This window comes from Mycteria americana, chromosome 24 (assembly GCF_035582795.1).
Source record: "Mycteria americana isolate JAX WOST 10 ecotype Jacksonville Zoo and Gardens chromosome 24, USCA_MyAme_1.0, whole genome shotgun sequence".
Classification (NCBI taxonomy): Eukaryota; Metazoa; Chordata; class Aves; order Ciconiiformes; family Ciconiidae; genus Mycteria; species Mycteria americana.
Genome location: NC_134388.1, coordinates 5212747 through 5234134, shown reverse-complemented (window position 1 = coordinate 5234134; position 21388 = coordinate 5212747). Strand labels below are relative to the sequence as shown.

Below are 21388 nucleotides of genomic sequence, written 5' to 3'. Positions count from 1 at the left end.
CAGAACAGATTGAGATAAACTCAGAGATGTGCGTGTTAAATAGCCCTTCGACACCTGAAAGAGACTTGAACTCCTGGAGCGCTGTACGACTCCATTTTCACAATACAGACCGTTTGATATATTCTGCTTAATGCGAGCAGCACCTGATCAAGCTGTGGAAGACTTCCAAATGGGAAAGGACCTCCCCCCCTCCCAAGGTCTGGGTCAGCAGATCGGGTTGTTTTGTGCACAAACCAGAAGTCAGAGGGAGGACCCAAGGAGTCTAGTCGATGCCCAAGGGCTCACCAGGAAGGACAATGGCAGGAGAAGAAACACCCTCCTGAAACTGAGCCTTCTTAAAAATAAAAGACAAAATAAACACACTTGATCATCAGCTTCCACGCGTCTTGGTTAAAGGCACACAGACTCAACCCTGCCGCTGGGACAGACCCGCCAGTTATAACGGACATAGAGAAAGAAATTCTGCAGAGCTTGAAAACTCACCCAACTTGTGCACATGACCTACAAAGACATGAAGTCCTGAATTAACGAATGTGAGAGTCAGGGGCGAACTCCCTGCTTCCCCCAGTCTAGGGGTTTGCCAACTCCCTATTAGACATGTGACACTCCTTCCCGTATTTGTCTGGCCTTCAGTGTCTGTGGCTGGCTGTTAAATTTTACTCTCCTAGATCTTTCAAATGTTTGCATTTCCTAATACAACAAACCGGCACTGCTGATGGTGAGGTAAACCTGATTACTCTTTTTTCCCCCAAGTCCTACCAGCAATTCTCATTTGAAAAACAAGATGACATGCAGTTAAATAATTTCAGACGTAAAAGCCAAAGAAGATGAAGATTAAAATAAAAGGAATGGTTGTTATAAGCCACATTGTGCATGCTTCCTTTGTAACACACGCTTATACCCATTTTGCAGACGGGACAGCCAAGGCATGGAGAGGTTTCAGTGACTTACCCAAGGCAATATAAAACTCCTCCTCCAGGGAGGACAGGGAAGCAAAGGTAAAGGTGAGAACGAGTCACCACAGCACACAGGCCATCAGCTGGGCCTGAGCAGTGGGAGTTTGCAAGATGCAGTAACAGGGACAAACACCTGGCATCTGCCTACCGCACCGCCGAGCTGCACTGGATCCAACCGACCCGCTGTCGACCAGCGCTGTGCCGTGCTCAAGCTGCAATGCTGAACTGTGTCAAACCCTACTGATGATAAAGACGAGGAGAGAAAAGGGCATTGCTACAGCTGCACGCAGCACAGGTTTTCCACTTTCTGCCTTATTTCAGCGTGTTGAAACAGCAACACAGCCAAACACTTTTTCTTAGGAGTCAACACAGCAAAAGCAGGCAAAACTTTCTTGCTAAACCTTGACTTTGTCCCATACAGCCCAAATGGCCTAATCAGATTATTTTTTTCCTCCAAATGCCCTCTTCACTCAAAGAGAATGAGCTGTGCTCATGAAGTGAGAGTCACGACGCTGCTTTCCAGCCTCACTTGCACTAGAAAGAGAGCAGCATAGCGGACAACAGGTTAAAAAGCCCCAGCGCAATGAAGAGGCATTCTGTAATTAAGAGGTAGGAAAGCTGTATGGGAGAATTCCTCCCTGCCCCGTGGTAGCCGCGGTCTCCTGAGGTGATGCCGAACAGGTCACACAGACACACACATACAAATGCTCACAGGTAAACACGGGCTGCGTACTGGTGCCCCGCTGGAGAGTTCCGAGACCTGACACACCAAGAAGTCAAATACCAAAGCACACAATTAAAGGCAATGAAAGCTGGAAATGCCGGTACCTTCAGCAGTCGGGGAAGGAAGAGGAGAAGCGCTGAACAGCAAAAAGCCACCATAGGAAACTGCGTATTAATAAACCTTAACCTTTGCTCTGTCCTTGTCCTGTAATGCTTGCTTTGGGCAATTCACTCTCCTTTTCCCCACCTGAAAATGGACATATGATTCACCCGACAATGAGGTTCACTGATGGAAGGGCATTCACACAGGGCGTTCAGACTGAGCGGTGCTAAGCAGATAGAAAATATCGCAAAGAAATGAACAACCTCAGAAATTCCAGGTGGTGCCTAAGAAATAAAGTGGGAACCACTAACTGCATGAGGGTCAACATCTTTAACAGATGTCCAGCTCCCCAGGTGAAGGGATGCCACAGAAATGCAGAGACAAAGGGAGGGGGAAGAAGGCTAGAAAAGCCTTGGGAGGGGGGGGTGGGAGGGGGAAGGATCCCACGCAAGTCTTTATGCCAATTAATCATAGTATGACCACATAAATAAGCAGAATGTCTATATAGACGTGCCAAACTCTAGCTTGTAAGTTTTAAGGGCACAAATCTAAAACAAGCAGCATGGGTAGCGCAGGGATAGCCTGATGAAACTATCAAGAACAGACTTTCAAAGAAGAATACAATTGAAAGGCTGTCCTGGAGTTTCCTACTCCATCAGTGGCATGTTCTTCTCTTAACATTTATCTTGTCTAATGCCAGGAAAAGAGGAAAAAAGAGAGCTCATGTACCACCCCCCCCACACCCCCCCCCCCCCAATCAACAAAATATGCAAACTACATTGCACTTCACATACTGGTCTACAGGCCGTCTGCTGTGATACCTCAAACATGAATAGCATTACACAAAAGCAAACGTTACTTCCCCAAGTCTAAAAATAAGTCTGCCGTATCTCCAGATACCACAGTCTCCAGGAACATCTGGAGGGGAAAAAAAAAAAAACAAACAAAACCACACCATCATACAGTTCTACGTTACTTAAATTATTATTGAAAAAGATATAAATTGGAAGTCAAGAAGTGCCTGGGACAGGGCTGTAATGGTGGTCATTCTAAGAGGAGGAATAAAAAAACGCTCCACATCGCAGTTCATTTTTCCTTTTATTTTATAATGAGAACTCAGGATGTGTATTTTAATTCAAGAGGGGAATGCACACACTGCATGTTTTCTTCCCAACTTTTTTGTTGCGACCTATCTGAGCAGTACCTATACGCAGGATAAAAGCCTGTACCTGCACAGGTACATTATCACACACGTGAACTCTGTACAGAGCATGCAACTTTCTACCTCACAAGACACATAAAAGGGAAACACATTGCTTTGTGAAACAGGAGCCAAATAAGCACACAACTACTCCCCTCAGAGTATGGCAGCTAAGGAACCAAAGGATTAAAGCCTGGGGAAGAGCTCACAGTTCATATGTGCATAAGTACTATTAAAAAAGTAAGTTATGATGCCCAAAGATTTGAATTTTTAAACGCATAAGTACACTTAATACCTACTATCAGCAAGTAACATCTAGCTACCGCGTGTAGAAGTTTGTGGCACAATGAAAACATTCTAAATTTAGTCAGCAAAACAGCATTTTCCACTCGGAAGTTACACATAGAGCAAGTGCTCCATCAAAGCAGAAAACCTGAGCTTTGCTGACCACTACAGCACCTCGTCAGTTCTGTCCTTCCTGATTTCTTGTACTAGATACCGTGACTTTCGGTCAGTTGGCCACCGGCCAGGGACTTCACAACATGGACACCATTTCAAGAGGTACCACTGAAAACTTTAAGACAATCTCCAATGTGGCCTCATCACATCTGAATGAATTTGAGACTTAATTTTTAAAATACTTCCAGCACTATCCAAAAGTTGTCAGAAGTTGACTTCCCCTATCCCAAGCATCATTTATTCTTCTCCCCCCCCCCCCCAAAGCAGCACAGCAGGAGTGATTCAGTAAGAAAGTAAGAATGCTTATAGCCCTTACGGATGGGTAGGGCTAACGAAGAGCACACCCAGAAATAGAAGTGTAAGACCATAAGACAGTAAGCCTGGAGTTCCTTCCACACTTATAGTTCCTTTGACGGCAAAGGGATAACTCCCGTTCAAACCTGAGGCCGCGCAGAGAGGTCCCTAAAAGGGCCAAATGTTGTACCTACGTACACGTGCTGCTGTCTGGCTGAAAGAGCGATCCGAATCCTTCATCTTGCCTTGCATAAGCCTCACAAACATCACACAACACACCAGCACTGTCTGAATTGGAACCAATGATTTTAAAACAGCTCCACGTATGACTACCGGCCTGTAATTACTACAAAAAAGTCGTAATGCAGCTATATTAAGTTACAGTATTAGCATACTGACACTGCATCATATGCCAACAGTGTTGCATCACCCCTCATTGATGTAACCTCATGACTATGTAACGCTGTTAGGGATGGTATTAGCTACTCCTCTGTGCTTCCACCTCTGAGGAAAGAGAAATGTATTTGGCCACCTCCACCCCACTCCACTGCTGGATACCCAGTGACCACAGAGATACAAGGCGTTCTCTTCCAGTGAAACTCAGCGAGGTGGCTTTTCCTTCAAGCACAGAACTCCGTCCTTTTCACACTCACACAAAGTGCAACCGCAACATGCTAACTGGTAATATATTTGCTCTTTTTCCAAGTAAAAGCTAGAAGAGCATCAGCCTGTTGCTTACTCACAGACAACACGTAAAGGGGTGAGCTTTTACAGCCTCAACCTCACATGCCGAGCTGTGCAGCCCTCCCCATTTTCAAAACCAGATGGGGGGGGGGGGACGGGGACGACACACGACCAAACTAAACAGTTCCCAGCCCTGAAACCGGCATATTTTGTGATCCTATCTGAGATACTTAACCACAGAGCCTCGCTGCCTCCAGGATATCACACCCCCTTTTTTGTCCAGAGCTTGACAATCCAGATGCACCAAAGGCTATGCCAGCAGCGAGTAATGGAGCGTGATGTACCAGAATACGCCATTCTGTACGTTTCACAATCCCGTGTGGCTGCAAGGCAGCACATGGGGGTAACGTGTCCCCCCTGACAGCCAGCTCTCCCCCCCCACGTACAGCACGGTCCCCACTTATAGCGCTTGGGGGGGCTATCTGCCTCCCCATGGCCCGAATGCCAGCAGTCAATGGGATGTCACCGCCACATCCTGGCAGGTACCGTCCCAAGATTTGGCGGGACTGACAGTCTGTCGCCAGAGCCAGGCCCGCGGAGTGCACAGCAGCACAATGCCCAGGAGACCACCACATAGTTCACTTACACAAAAAGCTTTCCACGTGCTACACGTCCCTTTATTTCTTACTTTCTTCTACCATCTCCTGCCTCTGGTCCCCTACCACCTTGTCCTCTGCCCTAACAGCACCTCTCTCATGCTCCTGCTTCTTCCTCCCCACGTCTCCTTCCTCTTGAGACGCTGGTCAATAGTTTGTCTGGAAGAAAGCAGGGTTTCGTTCTCTTCTCCTGCTGATATATGGCAGCTTCCAGCCTGCTGGCATGTCTCTTATTCCCAAAGGCCCCTCTTCGTTTCACTTCCTGTGTAACCATCTCTACAAGCAGCTCTGCTACCTCTGCTTCCAGCTGCATTCACAGGCGGGCAAGCAAGGGAGAAACATGAAAGTCAAACACCTGCAAAAGAAGCTGGAAACGAGCACAAGGGCCATGCCTGCAAATTAGTGGTCCCTGACAGTCCCTGCCATACCCATCAGCTTAGGAACCTCCGTCTGGGGGAAAGGGGTTTACTGCACAAGGTACAAAAATAGAAGAGCATGGGGCAGCCAGAAAAAAAAAAAAAAAGACAAGTGAAAGTAAAACCGAAGACATATAGAGAGTGTAAAATAAAAAAAGAAAAAAAAAAGTAAGCAGATGCTCTAGAGAAGTAAGTACGCACACCCTGACTTACGGGCTTCCCCAGCTTTGTCGTTCAAAAGCAGTAAGCGATGCCAGGCAGTTTTCATTCTCCACAAACGAGAGCAGCAATTCCTGGACTCTCGGGAGCTCGACGCCTGCGTGCGCCTGGGCAGCGCCTCTTCCAGAGGACTATCCCGACCGGGGCCAAATCCTGCCCGGCCCCTCCCGCGGGCGCCGGGACCGTGCAGTAATGGAGAAGCCGGGGCACCGGGGCAGGGCGCCCGGCGAGACCTTCACCCGCAGCCCCGGCCGATAACCCCGTTACCGACGCGGCACCGGGGCAGGCGGCGGCTGCGCACCCCCTCGCTGCGTGGCAGGGGGTCGGGGGGCGGGCGGGGGGCGCAGCCCGGTGCACCTGGAGCGGCAGGAAGGGCGGGCGGGCGGGGACTCTTATTGTGACACGGGCCGCAGCCTGGCCGCCAGCCGGGCCAGTGCCACGGCGGGGGCTGCCCGGGGCGGGGGCTGCCCGGGGCGGCCGCTCGCCCCCCGCCGCGGGCCCCGCGGGGCCGGTCCCGCCGCCTCCTCCGCTCGGCGGCACCGCTGGGCGCGGGGGGCAGCGGGGACCGGGGCGCTCCCAGCCCCGCGCCGGCCCGGGCGGCGAGAGAGGAGGAGGAGGAGGAGGAAGAGGAAGCAGGCACGGCGGAAAGCCCGTAACAACTTTCCGAAACAAACGCCTCGCAGGCTGCCGTCCCGGCGCCGAACAAAAGCCGGCGGCGACCCGGGGCGCTCGGCCCCGGGCTCGGGGGGCGCGCCGCGCCGCCGAACTTTTCGTTTACCGGCGAGGATGCACCCCGGGAGCCCCGCTCCCCCCCGCCCCTCTCCTGCCCGCCGCAGGCAGGGGCACGGACTCCCTCCCCGGCAGGCGTTAATCAATCAGTCCGCCCGACGGCTGGAGCCCGGCGGCCGGAGAGCAGGACTTTGCACTTTTCCCGGGTGAGCGAGGGCTGCCCGCGGTCCCCGCACGGCCGGGCTCTCCCGGAACTTCCCCGGGAGCGCACACGCATCCCCAGCGGCTGCCTTTCACCAGTAACTCTGCCGCCGCCTCTCCCTCCCTCCCCCAAGACAATAAACCCAACGAGAACTTTTCATCTGGGAACTCACACGCCGCGGCACCTCCCCGCCGGTCCCCGCGCATCCGGGCGCCGCCGGTCCCGCTCTCCGGCTGCCGGTTCGCTTCCCCCGCACCTCGCCGCCCCCCGTTCCGCACGGCCAGGGATCCCCGGCTAATCCTCTCCGCCGCGGCTCCCCTTGCCAAATAATGCGCTTCTCACACATGGAGTCGCGGCGTCACTCGGCGGAGCATGCGCGCGGCGGCCCCCGAAACACAGGGCGGCCCGTCCTGCGCCGCAGCGGCGGCGGGGCCGGCGCGGCACCGCGGGGCCGGCGGCGGCGGCAGCAGCAGCAGCAGAAGCAGCAGCAGAGGCAGCAGCGGCCGCACCGCGCCGCGCGGGGGCCCGGCGCCGCTTCCGGGCAATGGTGGAGCAGGTCTGTGACCCGGGGCACCATTGGCCGGAGGGGTCGCGGCACATGGCAGGCGGGCGGGGATTGGCTGCGGCGCGGGCGGGGGGCGCCGCCGCGGGGTGCGCGGGCCCCGCTGCGGCGCCCGGGGCCACGTGGAGCGACGGCGGCTGCGGCGGCGGCAGCAGCGGCCCCGCCGCGGCCTCCGCGCCCCGGGCCGGGCGGGCATTGTTCTCGTCGCGCCGCCGCCTCCCGGGCCGGCCGGAGGGGAGCTGCCGGAGGCGCTGCGGTCCGGTCCGACGGCAGGACCTCCGCTGACACGGATTGTTCTCGGGGCCGCTTATCTTTTTCCTTCCTGAGCGTCTGCAGGCGCTGATGAAGGAAACGGATAGCAGCGCGCTGCTCCCGCGGCTGCCCGGGCTCGGCCGCTCCAGCCTGCTGAAGGATACCCGGCGAGAGTAGTACCGCAGCTGCGGAAGCGAGCCCGGGGCAGATGGCGTGTTCTGGACAGTGCTACCGACGCTCGGAGGCCTTGCTACCGAGTGCGGACGGGCGGCGGGGAGGCACGGACGCGGCTCGTCTCTGAAATCCGTCTTGAGGACGGTAAAGTCTGATAGAGACGATCTGAGCTCCGCAGATTTAGGAGAGACGCTCGAAGCAGCCAACACTAGAAATAGCTATTTTCTTACACCCGAGAGCCGCAGGGTAGCTCATACTACTGCTGCCGCCAGCTCGCAGTGGGTCAGCGAGTAGCAGAAAGCAGCCCAAAAATATCTGTAAATACTCAGAAACCCAACTCTTAGCTGTGGCGTGCACGAGGCACGAGACGCGGAGCAAACCCGAGGGCACGAGGCAGCGCAGCGATCCCAGCCGCTTCCCCGGCACCGACGGCAGAGCTACCGTGCTGCTGTGGGACGGGACGGGACGGGACGGGACAGGACAGGACAGGACAGGAGCGGAGCGTTTGTAGAGTAGCCCTGCTCGCCTCCTGTCCATCGTCTTGTAGGAAACTCTAGAAGGGCTCTCTGAAGCCGTGTTTACCAGATCTTAAGTCCAGCAGGTAAATTATTTTAGACCCAATTAATAGCAGAAGAAATTCTGGGGTTTTTTTTATTACTGATCCCTTTAATACAACACACTTGCAGGTCACCGGTGGGGTTTTCCAGCTAACTACCGTTTTTCTCCTGTCCTTCGGCAGCGGCAGCTCACTGAACGCTGCTCTCTCCCTCCCATTTCTTTGGTCTCGCCGGGCTGTAACCCCTGTGCAGGTCTGCCCAAGGCGGGGGATATGAAAAACCTTTGCAAGTGACCAAAAGATCCAAATTCTTCTAGATTTTCTGTAGCGGACTGACGCCAATGAGCCTTAAGATGGCCAGTTTTCCACATTTCTCGTTATTTTTCGGATGTGGTCTGTTGGCTCCTAAGTCACCAGCCTGACTACATCATCCCGGGAAGTCAGCCTCAGGTTAATAATTCTCAGTAGGGCTATACCCTGTACTTCAGGGTTCTTCTTCCCCTGTGAAAGGATGAAGCTTCCGGCTCTGCAGTCGTATTTCTGACACGTTTTCTAAAACCTAGTTGAAGCATGAAATTAAAAACAGGAGCGATGTCACAAGGACTTGGGGAAGAACGTTACCCCAAAAGCGAGATCCTGCACCAGAGCTGGTGTGTGCAACACATTTCCAAATGTGGTACTTATTGAAAGAGATTTAGAAGCAAAATAATTAGTGACGTTTGGGGCTTTTTTTTTTCAGATTTTGATGACTTATTCTGAGGCTAGAAGTTAATTCAGAGGTCCTGTGAAAAGGCGGGGACCCTCTTCTGCCTCTCTGTGGTTACATCCCCTCATTATGCCCCGTATTCAAGCACAAAGGATTTCCGACAGTGGCGGCTCACTCGTCTGGCACCCTTACTTTGCCTCCCGGTCACCACATCATCTAGAGCCTCGCCGATTATTTTTTTACATTAAAAATGACGGACAATCCTTGTCAAAAGGCTGTAGGTGCCCTCTCAAAGAAATGCAGAGGGCGAGCCGGCATGGGAAGGGAAGGCCACGTCACCGCAATAGCCAGCTTGCTCTCTGCCTTCCCACCAGAACCCAGGCGCGGGACCAAGCGGCGAACCTCCCTCCAGTCCCCTCTCACAACGAGACTACCAGGGAAAGTTCAGGTGTAGCTGTTACAGGGCAGGTCACCGTCAGCCTAGAAAACCAAACCACCCGTCTACAGTCCTCCGCACACGATGCGCAGCGATGCTATCGCAGACTGAAGAGAATGCTTTTTCATGTTTTTCTTTCACCAGCTTACTTAAAACATCAAAGCAAGCAATCATTTATAAATACTTCAGAATCACGTGTGGTTTAAGACCAGCTACTCATTTTTTGTGTTTTTTTTTGTTTTTTATTTTTTAATAAAGACTGGCTTCTCTTTGGGGGGCAAAGTTCGAATTTTAGCAACGAGATGTTGCAGGGGGACAGTCCAGGCGTAGCAGCGAGTGGGACTGTTAATAACGCAGTCACCTGGAAGGTGCATCACTGTTGTAATTGCCTAATGGAGACACAAGCTGATGTCAAGGGTGGCAAGTCAGTGGCTTTATCAGCAAGAGAAACACTGATACCACAGACTTGTGTGTTCCTAGAAATACATACATACCGTGAAGTAACTTGTTTGCAGCATGTTTAGGTAAACTGCAGAAGTAAAATTAGTCCTAAGCTGCTTTCAGGAGGAAAGTTCTGTGAAACTCCAACAAATTAAGGAAAAAAGCTACTTAAATGAATCTACCTGCATCTGTCAGACTTTGAAAGAGTTGGGATTTGGGGAGGAATTCTGTAGGTTATGTTAATCTTGTGTTGAGAAAAAAATAAAGCTGATACTACTTAGGTCCAAACAAGGCAAACCAGACATCGGAGACAGTAACTAATAAATGGTATCTTATCCCTATTTTCATATATAAACATCTTTGCCAGGTAGCGAGAATTTGCCAGTAAGAAAGTATTGCTAAAACATGATTAAAGCAGTCCCCTCTCCTATTTAAAATAGCACCTAAAATCTTCACAGCCAAGTGTCAGTGCACCTTTAATCTGAATACACTCCGTTTTGAGACTCTGTACCTTCTAACCAAACACTTGGGCGCTATGCATCACCACGCTACACCTTTATTAAAACAGGCAACATTACATTATTAGCATTATTGGATTTTAATCTAAATTAAATACTACATTTAAATTAAAATCCAATAGTTCAGAATTAGAAAGGCCATTTATGTAAGCAAACAGCTATACTTCTGCAAATCTTTTCCTTGTTATGAATCAGACGGTGCATGGTAAAGCAATACCAGAACAATGTTACCTCACCATTTCTCACCTGGGCCTTGATTAAAGCTACTCAATTAAGCGCAGAGCAGAGCACCGCGCGTGTGCGGTCAGATGGGAGAAGGAAAGCTGGAATCCAGCTGGCTGTCTCCACTGCAGCTGGCATGTCTTGGGTGTGTCACTAAGGTGACACTGTTCCGAGGAGGGCATCAGCTGCACGGCGCTAATGACACTCCCTGGTGCCTCTGTGCTGGGACTGGCTATGCGTGGGTGGCTCCGGAGGGAAGCCGTCCCTGTCAGCCCTTCCAGCCGGGCCAGTGGCACACAGCAGTCACGCACATTCCAGATGCAAAGTCCAGAGATAATATGGATCAAACACTTCATCCTTCCCGTATATTTTAATACTACGCTATCTACAGGCTTCATAAAAATACCACCCCACGTAGCATACGCAAGGATGTTAATTTGCTTGCGACAACAGCAGAATTTGGTATTGGGATGTGAGGAAAAAAACCCCAACAATTTGGGCAAAATTCACAAGTGCCCCTAACGGAAAAATGAAAACTGAGATTAAGCCTTTTCCCAATGCACGTCAGAATGTAGGTCACAAGAACAAGCAGTAAACCTCAAGCCACATCTCTTAGACTTGGTCATCTTCCTACAACCACCAGCAGATATAAGACGCACGGGAACACGCTAATATTGGCATACCGAACAGGCTAAACAAGTTCTTAAGCTCAATGGCTGATACGTGTTTTTGTGAAGGTAGAGAACACAACTCCAAAGTCGTTTGATGGTCTAGAGGACCAAGACATCAGGAGCACAGAGACTTCGAAAGCTGCTTCAGACCAGCATCTATATCTGTTACGTTCACCCGATTTCCACCGTTCAGAAGATAAACTAAGGGCTACTGCTGAGTGTGTATTGAGCTGGAGTCTGACACTGGGACAAGACAGGCTGCAATCCTTTAATTTTTCTTTAAAAAGCACCTTGTAAAGGATGGGTTGGGCTTTTTTATCTTTTCTATTGCTGGCTAGAAGTTTGAAATTAACAGACTACATCCTGAAATAGTTAAAGGGAAAAAAAAGGATAAAACTGTAAGCATGCTGCAACACTGCTCAAAATCTTCAGAATACAATTTTAAGATGGCTTATGCTAAGAATGAAAGGAATTCCATAGACTTGAGACCAAGAGATGGTCCTTCACTTACTTTCTGGTGAAACTGTTCTCATGCAAGTGCAAGCTGCAGCTCCCACCAGCTGCTCGAGACTGAATTTCTGGGAAGTAGTTCAGGAATAGGATGAGCTGGTAAACTGGTGCTTTTTGACCAGAAGAATCTGAGACACTGCAGGGTCACTATATAATCTGTTCCGCCGGGTCTGTTTGCCTGGGAGTAACGCTTAAATATGAAACGTTTTCTGCAGCAAAGCAGGACGCGAGATTGGAAACAGTCAAAATTCCATGATCTAAGCAGTGAGGTGAATGACCCTAAACAGAAATGAAAATTAATCTTTCTGGAACTTAAAGAATTAAAGATCAGTAAGTTATTGGGAAAATGGGGAAAGCAGCGGACATATGCAAATACTGCTTGGCCTGAGATGGTGCCTTCAGTGCAGTATTTATCTGACCCTGCCTCCAAGAAGCACTTTCATGGTTGGAAGAGGATATATGAGGAGCTTTGCTCCAATTCAACAAGCGCTTCATGGACTATCGATTTTGCTCGGAAGTGGGAGAGAACAAAGTTCACCCAGCATTGCTGTTATTTAAAGATCTGCCAAAGAACATCTCAACCTCCTGAAAACTGGTCCACCACAGGCTGTCTCAGATCAGTTCGTCTTGTGATCTGCAACTTCAGACACAAATGTTTTGCTGGCAAACAGTGAGTCAGAGCCACAGAGCCATTACTGGAGGGAATGGCTGTGAACAAGCGCCTCTTGCTTGTTTACTGATCATTGTCACGTGGTTTATCAGTACTTGACCCTGATTAAAAGAAGAATTAACCAGTCGCAGAAAACTCTACAGAGTTCCTGTATAATTTGACTTTCTTCAAGTTTTAACTGCCACAAACAGTCCTGTGAGAAGCAGGAACTCAAATTGGTGGGTGCACGCCGACAAAGAGATCTCGGCCTCCCTTCCTGCTGATTGTATCAATCGCTGAATATTCCTGAGAATCTCTTTCATCTGGACCTGCCAGCCTATTTTTAACTGTCTCATCTGCAGCCTGTAAGTGTGTGGCGCACCAAAGAAGACCAGGAGCCCTCAAGAACCTCACTGTTTTTCTCATTTTGTGCAAGAGAGAAGGCTCGGTCCATGAGTCTCTTCTCTAGCATGGAATCCTTTTCCAGAACAGACTATGGGATACTCGGCACCGGGAGAATCTGCTTACAAGAAGTCTGCCAACCGGCAGCGGCTTGTTCTGCATCAGCTGGACTGCTGATCGCTTCACACCGTCCTTTTTAAATGAAAACAGGGTTGTGCCGCAGTCCACATATGCAATCAGATGATTCTATTATTATCTGCTAATTTCCTCTCATCTTACACACAGGCACTGCGTTTGGCCTCCTCTAACTGGTAAGTTCTTCAGGGTGTGGGCACTCTCGGAGTGCTCCAGGACCGCTGTGCTATTAAACTATGTAATTTTAAGAATTAATGGCTTCCCGAGTGCAATAATGAACGCTTCCAGTTGTGTATAATTTTTTTGTTGACTCCTGATTAAAAAATATTTAAATTACTAATTCACACCAGTATCTGTGTCCATATACTCTGAAACCCTGAACGGTGAAGGCAGGAGAAAAGAGCTGATGCACCATCATTATTAGGAAGTATTCTTAGAATTAAAACGTGTATGACGTTTCCTCCTGTCTGGAGAGTGTTTTGGTCTTTACTGCCCTCCAAATTAGAGGTAATGGGGGAAATATGACCTCAATAACTGATAGTTTTTACCAAATGTGGAACAGAACGGACCAAAAGCTCTATTTGTAGTTACCCCATTTTCTAGAAAACCAGCTTTTATCCGTGAGGGGACCAATTAGGCTGCCTGGTATACTTTGGGCTGAAATGGTTCCTTTCTCAAGATTAAGCAGCAGATCTGAAAGTCATACAGTATTGGAGATGCCATGATTAAAACTTTGCTCTCTTCCTCTGACACATACAAGGTGTCCCTGCACGAGGCTGTGGTGCTGGTTGCAGGAACCATACCAAAGATTTTGATTTTGAAAGCCAGATTGTGCTGCTCAGCCGAGTTGTGAATTTTCAGGTTATCAAACTTAAAACTGAAAGGGTTCGAGAGTATTTTCAAGTAGGAGTTGTGTTTATCCACCAAAGTGTATGGGGAATTGCAGGAGGTGGTTGTTCCTGACTCCGGGTTGTCATTGTTAATAATACATCGTTATTAATCAGATTTGAACAAACCCCCAGTCAGTGTTTACCAGCTGGCAAACTGGACATAGAAAAGCCTGATTCAGGAAGGATTTGTTTTTACAGTTCAGACCCTGCAAACGAAGGGTTTCAGAGCGTGTAGTGAATGTCTTTCACAAGGTAAACGGGTTTGTAGTTGCAGCCTGAAGAACTCCACCTAAATTCCACAGATATATTTGAGCAATTCCCAGTAGCTTATTCTCTCAAACCAGCATCAGACTAGATTCCTAACGGAGATTAATGCCCGCACAATCAGATATCTGTCTGTACGGATGCCGTGACATCGACAGTTCTCTGTGGTTTAACAGACGAGTGCTGGCTAAAGATCCTTAAGGATGGGGCAACTGAGAAAGAGCTGATGGAACGTATTCTGTATTAATTATAAGTTCTGCCTATGCAAGACCTTCTTTTTCCAGTGATACAGTTTTGATGAAAATAGACACAAGATCCTCCAGAACATTGTCAGGTTACTCTTACTTTAGATTTCTTTAAATATGCGAACAGGCAAATGATTCATGCTCTCCCTGTCACTAAAACCCATACTGCGTTCAACCACCAAGGCTGGTTGTGTGTAAAATCATCTTTTAACTGAATTAGCTTCAGTCTTAGCTTCTTTTTTTTACTGAAAGTAAAGCCCTTCTTACCCCAAAGAGTGGGACTGCTGCTTGGCTACAGACAAAAGCACCGAGCAAGGTGGTCATCGTGAGCGGTTAAATTTCAGACTGTGATTAACCGTAGCACAGCGATAATCTCCAGGACCAAAATTAAGGTAGCCTTGGAGGAAGCCAGGCAGAGAACTGAAATCAGCCGTAGAAATCTTGCAACAGAGAATCTTGCAACTAATGAACTTAGTACAATCCTGGTTTAAAAGTGACTGCAATAAAAGGTAGATAAAGATCAAAAAGCAGGAACTTTGAGCAAAACACATGCAGAATACTGTCCCTTCACTAAAACGGAGCATTTTCCTTAGAGTTGTGAAAGGGAGTGCCCAGTTGTCCCTGGTTTCTCAAGGCATCCACCCAGGGATCAGCACTACATTGAAACTTGCATTGCATCCAAGGACAACTGCGCCATTTCGCTACAAAATCATCTCTTTGATTGTAATTAAATTTATTAAAGTTTTTATCATGTCAAGCCCAAGCAAGTTATCGGCACCTCTCAAACAACTTTCTTTTAAACTTTCATAGGTGAATAAAAGTTTGACAGTTCAACATGGCCTCAGTTTGCTGTAACTCACGTTGTCATTTTAAAAAGTTGAATACTCCGAGTCCTTTGTTACCTGTAATTCTCAAGGACTTGACTGTGTATTTGTAAGACGCCAACAGAGCCTTACCATAAAGTTATGTTACCAGCAATCCCGGGCACACTAATGTAAAGCCAAAGGTCTGCGAAGCCAGGTTTTACTGATCTAAATAAAGTCAACTAGACAGATCATTATTGGCGTACGCTGCATTTTGAAAACCTCTATATTTTCACGAGGATTATGAGAGCCTTATACCATGTTTACTACAAGCATTTATTAACATTGTTCCTTCTGGTAATAAGATGTTTATTATCAGCACATAAAAAATGCCAGTCTTTTCCCCTGACCCCCTGCTAATTCCAACTTCAGTTCGATGAAGTCGCCTCTCTTCCCCCAACAGCACTATACTAGGTCAGTTCCATAACCTGCTTTCCTGCTGAAAAGCAAGGCTTACAAATTAGATTCATTTCTAAATTTAGGATTTATGGGATCAGTCATTACTGGTCTTATTTTTTCAGGCAGATTTCAAGGGAAAAGTATTCATAAAGCAACTACCGCTTCTTGCTTAGAGTTTACTGAAGTCCTAAACTATACATCTCTGCGTGCTCATTTGCATTAGTTGCTGCGAACACCTTCACAGAATTAACACAGACCTTTTATTGGAAGACCAAGGTTAGGGGTTTTCTTCTTCCAAAATAATCTTGTATTTTAATAGTACTTCACAACTTGCATATGGAGTTTCCCCTAGTCTTTACGTTAGAAAATACGGGCTGTTCAGTAGGAACAAGAATCAGGTGAGGAAGAAGAGAAGAACACTTCGTTGTGGCAACAGGCAGACTTTGGTAAGCTGTTTTCCAATCTGAAATTCGTCCTGGACAATGAAGCCAAATCCCTCTACTGAGAAAAGGCAGCGAGGGAGATCCCTCGCAGCCATCGGATACTGCTACTGGTTACGTGCCGCTCCCAGCGCGCTGCCAAGAGATGGTTCTCGGGGAAAGAATCACATCTATGTCACCAAAAGCTGAAGCACCCTTTGTTTTCCTGTGAAGAGGCGGCTGGTCCTCCATCACCACTTCCCGAGCCTTGCTCTGGGTCTGCAGGGTGCAGAGGCACATGCAACTGAGAGTGAGGAGAGAGAGTGCCACAGAACCGCATGCCAGGGTTCCAGTGCTCTGAGGAATAATCAGGTACTTGTTTAATAACTGCAAAAAAGGACAGCCCAATTCTTATCATCAGGCTCTCTGGAGATTTGACATCCTTGGCATTGTATCCAAAGAGGAAGGAAATTTCTCACTTCCCTAGCTATTTCAGTTATATAAATCAATTGTTGAAGGATAGTTTAACGGGTCTGCGCATAGGAACCAAGGCAACTGTATGTGGGCTCAGATGGTCTTTGGAGATACTTATCTATAAATTAAAAATATAATGCTTTGTAATTTATCAGTAATTATATTGCACATACATTGAAAAAATGGTGAAATCTAATAGCTAGAAAAAAAACCTACTTGATTTTATAGTGGCAGTCACGATGCCAAGTCTGGTATGTACTGGTAACAACAGGCTAAACCAAGAAAACGTTCCTCAGCTGTGAAGTTATTTGATCAGGGTCCTTTGGACCCAAAGCCCAGCTGTTGCCACCAAATACTGACCATCCTCCTCTCATTTTCTCCAGCCTCCTTGGAACTTCCATGTCTTATCAGCTGGGCAAGTGGGTTCAGTTGCATAAACTTAAAGAACTTGTGAGAGACTATTAGTAAGGGTGGTGGATTAGAAGATGGAGTTCTCTAGCAGAGAAAGCTGCTAGGGGCTGCACACACAACAATAAAACAGATGGAAAAATCCTGAAAATACCTCTGGAGGCTCTGTGAGCGTAAGGCCGCTGGTTTACTACACCAGGCAACCAAAAAGCAAACACTGCAGGTATCATTCCAATATTCCAGTTTGTCACTAACACCCTGATTATTCACTTGCAGCGAGGAAAGGATCTGTCCTAAGCCACGGGAGCTAAAGGGTGAACAGATGTCATGGCTGACATAAGGAGCCTGGTGTAAAATGAAACTATGATAAAGACACAACTACTCATACAGGTCCACGTACCTGTTTCTAGGGAAACTGTGTTTTCCACAGAGTATCCTTCACAACTAGCATTAATTTGCTTATTTTGCAAATCTAGAAACCTATTTGATTAAAAGTAACGACTCAAGTGAAAAGGCAGGGAAGATTCAGTCATACAAGAGTAACTCTTGTCCTCCTCTCCATGCTGACTTTTAACCTTTCTCCTCGAACTGCTGAAGACCCAGAGAGTAGTATTTTCTCCTGTGATTAAGATGGGTCAATGGATTTGGTTGATGCAATTTATTTTACTTGGGTAAAAATATTTATTATCCTATTCTGAAAGTAACTTATGGCATCTCTATACGTAACCAACCAGAGAGGTAAGACCACTGGCCTCTGGAGATACTCCTAGATGCTCTTCAGCAGCCAGCCTACCTGTATGTACATGGTACAACAGCTCACATGCCTTCAGTTTTCATACCCAGGCTGGTAACCGCACTGGTAAGGATTCCAAAAATGTACACACCACCTTGCTCCAAAGAAAAGGGAATTAGTCAGCAAAGGGGTATTCTTATACTGTGTCTTCTCTCATTGTTCTTTGGCTGCAACAATCATTGATATTTTTGGTTGCACACCAAAATTGTGAAACTAGATACTCTGAGTCAGCCCAGAAATGTAGATGAGATCGAGCCCCAGCATTCTGCAAGGAACAGAGGACACAACCAGCAAGCCAGAATAGGCAAATACTTTTCACACATCTTCCTGAAGAGTTTTTTTTTGAAGCAAGAATGCCATAGAGATATTTCAGACTCTGGTAGTGGCCCATTGATGCTGCTCAGTTCCTCAAGCAGAAACGCATATGTCAAGGGATGCAAGTGGTCCAAAAGTTTTAAAACCTGTAATTTGTAATTCACTGTTCCAGTTCATTCTGGCCTTAGCAGTAAAAAAAGCTCCGAGTCCTCATTCCACAGCATCACGCTACTACTAGGAGACATTTTAGGGTTGTCTCTCCTCTTCCCTCAGGAGCGCTGCTAAAAATGCGGCTGCGACCCATTGAATACATCTCCACTATTACTTTTAAATTCCCTACCTGCCCTTGGGAAACTGTGACAACACGCAAGCCAGTTTCTCCAGAGACTCAGTGGACTCCCTAAATTCAAGCTAAAGATACCGGGGTGGAAAGCAGTTGATCTCCCTTTGGCCCAAACAGCTGAACTCTTATCGAGATAAGAGATGTTCAGTTATACTTAAATCTAGCAACGGCCTTTTATTTTTTGCTGCAGTAAGGAGGTTAACATTCAGCAGTTCTGCCTCTTACGCACAATCCTTGAAGCACTCAGCCCGTCATGATGGAAACTGGATAATTAACTTTGGATGAAAGCTAATTCACATTCTTCGAGTAGCTTTCAAAAGCAAAGCTAGTGTGTTTGTGTGCTTTTTTAAACAAGATTTTGTGATTTGTAGTCCCCAACTCGTTGCTTATAGACAAGTTTCTTCCTGCAAGACCCTCTGAAATTACTCATGGGAACAGGAAATTAAGATGTTTAAAATGAAGCCAACTGGGAGACATGAAACAGCCTGCAGCAGTTTGCTTCCTTCAGATAGTAGGCCATTGGACAGCAGGATTTAGGGACCACTGGTACACAGCCGTAATTTCAGCTATATTTGTGTGGTAACATCGTCTGTTTTACTCTCTGGAAGATTTAGTCACTGTTTGAACAGTATGCATACTCAGGTTCATGTAAGACGTGTCATTAAACTCTTGAGAAAGTCTGAAAAAAAGAAGTCATCTGTACCAGTGAGAGCGAGATTAGAAGCTCAGCTCAATCTAAAGCTTAAAAGAAGACTGCCCACTAAAAATACATGTTTTCTTTCTTAAAACTTTGTGCATGGTACAGTCGTGAAAAATACTGAAGTATTTCACACAATTTTCTTTGCATTTCATAGTGCTTTGTATTCAGCTAGTTCAAATAAATAGTTGTACCACCAATTCCTAAGTTGTTTAGGAGTTATGTTTAAGAGTCCTTCTCAAGTTAAAGCAAAAAGAAAAGCTTTTTCTCCCCTTACACTTTTTTATTTGGAATTTGCTGCTAAAATGCTGTGAAGAGTCAAAATTTGTAAAGTTAGTTACTTCTAAATACTTAAACTGACAATATTCTTTCACCTATAGCAACTGCCCGAGCGTACACAGCTCGTACATATACTCCCTTATACTCTCTCTAGCTTTTCACCGCTCTTATCACAAAGACGGGGAAAAAAAAGCAGAAGATAGATAGAAAATTAATAATGAATTAGATTTTTAAGAAGCCCTCTAGATACGTTCTGTGAAACATGGCAGATAGCTGGGGGTGAGGAGAAGGTGGTAGACCACAGACAGGATATAACTTTATTTTGAATAGAGCTTGTCTTGCGTACAAACTAAATCCCCCCCCAAAGTAGTACAGAGATAAAACGCTGCCAGAAAAAAGAAAGTGATCGAGGCAAACGCAATAGTGGTGTTTTCAAATTCGTGAAAATGAGCCTCCTTCTCAATCTTTGCGCACATAACCTCCGCACATCTAGACATAGGGGTATAAGGACTCCTCTTTGGCATCAGCCCCACAAAACACCTCCATCTTAAGTCCTGTCGTGAATTCAACCCATCTGGCACTCTCCAGCAAGCAACCAGTTTTTTTTGTTCCTGCTTAGCAGGTCCCCTCCGTAAGTGGCCTCACCCTGCCTGCATTCACCCTTTCTTCCCAGGGACGCCTCATCCACGGCAGACCCTCGATTTTTGCTGCCCCGTGACAGAACTTTGTCCATTTCTGGAGCACCACTTTCTCTTGCAGTGGACGTCTTGTTCCCCCCGGAGCACGCGCCACTGAGGCTTCTCTCAGGAGTCCTGGTACCTTCATTACCAAAAAAGCTGCCCTGTTTCTAGCAGCACCCTTCCCTCTCCAGCCGCCGGCCTCTCCCCCGCCATGCCCCCTTCCCCGCCTGCTCCGGAGCCGGCTACACCCAGCCCGGCCCGGTGGCCCCAAGTTCTTTCCCGGATGCCCCATCTTTAGCATCGGTAGTTCCCTCCCCTCCCCCACTTCCCCTCCCCCGCCTTCCCAAGTCTCTGGGACTAATAATCTGGCTTTGCTGACATGCTCTGGTAGCTGTGCCTATCGGGCAACTCCCAGGATGCACTCTTCGCTCCTCCCTGGCACCCCCTCAGCCTTGCCCACCCTCCGCTGGTACTTCCCCAGCCCCCCCTTTCCCTCCCCCTTCCCCCCCCCCCCATTTTGTGAGCGCCCCTCCCAGGCCCGGTCTTCCTCAGGCCAATTCCCCAGCGTCCCTTCGGGCCTTCCCCTCCCCCGCCGTGCCCGGGCCCTGCCGCCCCGGCCCCGCCGCCCGCGGGGCGCCCACACCCGTGCCCCCGGGAGAGCGGCCGTGCCTCACAGCCACCCCCCCACACCCCACCCCCGCCGGTTCGCGACCCCCCCCCCCCCCCCAACCCGCGCAGCGACCCCCGGCCTCCTCCCCCCGGCCCCTCTCCCCTCGCCCTCCCCGGCTTCTCCCCTCCCCCCAACCTCCTTCCTCGCCTCCTCACTCGCCCCTTCCCCTCAGCCCCGCTGCCCCCTTACCCTCGCCCCCTCGGGGGGTGTGTGTGTCCCCCTCCCCGAACGCCTCCCCCCCCCCCCCTCCGGTCCCCAGGGGCTGCGGGGGGTGGGGATGTCACTCACTCTCCTCAGCCCCCTCAGAGCCGCCTCCTCCTCCTCAGCGGGGCCCGGGCCGGACTGGGGCCGTGGGGGGAGGGGAGGCGGCTCCCTCAGGTGGCCACTGACAGGAGGAGGGAGGGAGGGAGGGAGGAGGGGGCTGCGCGCGCAGGGAGACCCGCCTCGCGCCGGGCTCCCTCCCTCCCTCCCTCTCCCCGTGCCGCCCCGCGCGCCGCCGGCGGCGCGGGACTCCCGGGGTGGCGCGCGCGCCACCAACCGTCACCTCCTCGGGACGCCTTTCCCGCCCACCCCGGTTGCTAGGCAGATTTGGACAAACTTGCGCCTCCGCGCGCCTCGCCCCGCCTCCTGCTCAGGCCTTTGGGGGGGGGTTTGGGGGGTGGTGGGTTTGTTGTTTTTTTTTTTTTTTTTGAAACGAGGTACGGACGGCTGCGACCCCCAATGAAAAGCTGGGGTTGCCCACTCCGCTAGCCAATCGTAGCCAGAGCCCGCCT

The 21388-nt window shown here is 49.0% G+C and overlaps 1 protein-coding gene across 6 annotated transcripts in view; it reads right to left on the bottom strand.

The window, feature by feature from the left end:
* Positions 1-21021, bottom strand: part of GATAD2A (GATA zinc finger domain containing 2A) — a 66650-nt gene extending 45629 nt beyond the window's left edge. For 3 of the 6 annotated variants that reach the window (XM_075524456.1, XM_075524450.1, XM_075524451.1), the window contains exon 1: positions 6815-6988. In XM_075524456.1, the coding sequence (XP_075380571.1) occupies positions 6815-6988 (174 nt within the window). Of the gene's footprint in view, positions 1-5705; positions 6060-6814; positions 6989-20903 lie in introns of those variants that run through there. The other 3 variants (XM_075524453.1, XM_075524452.1, XM_075524454.1) reach the window with 3 other exon arrangements.
* Between the last annotated feature and the right edge of the window lie 367 nt (positions 21022-21388).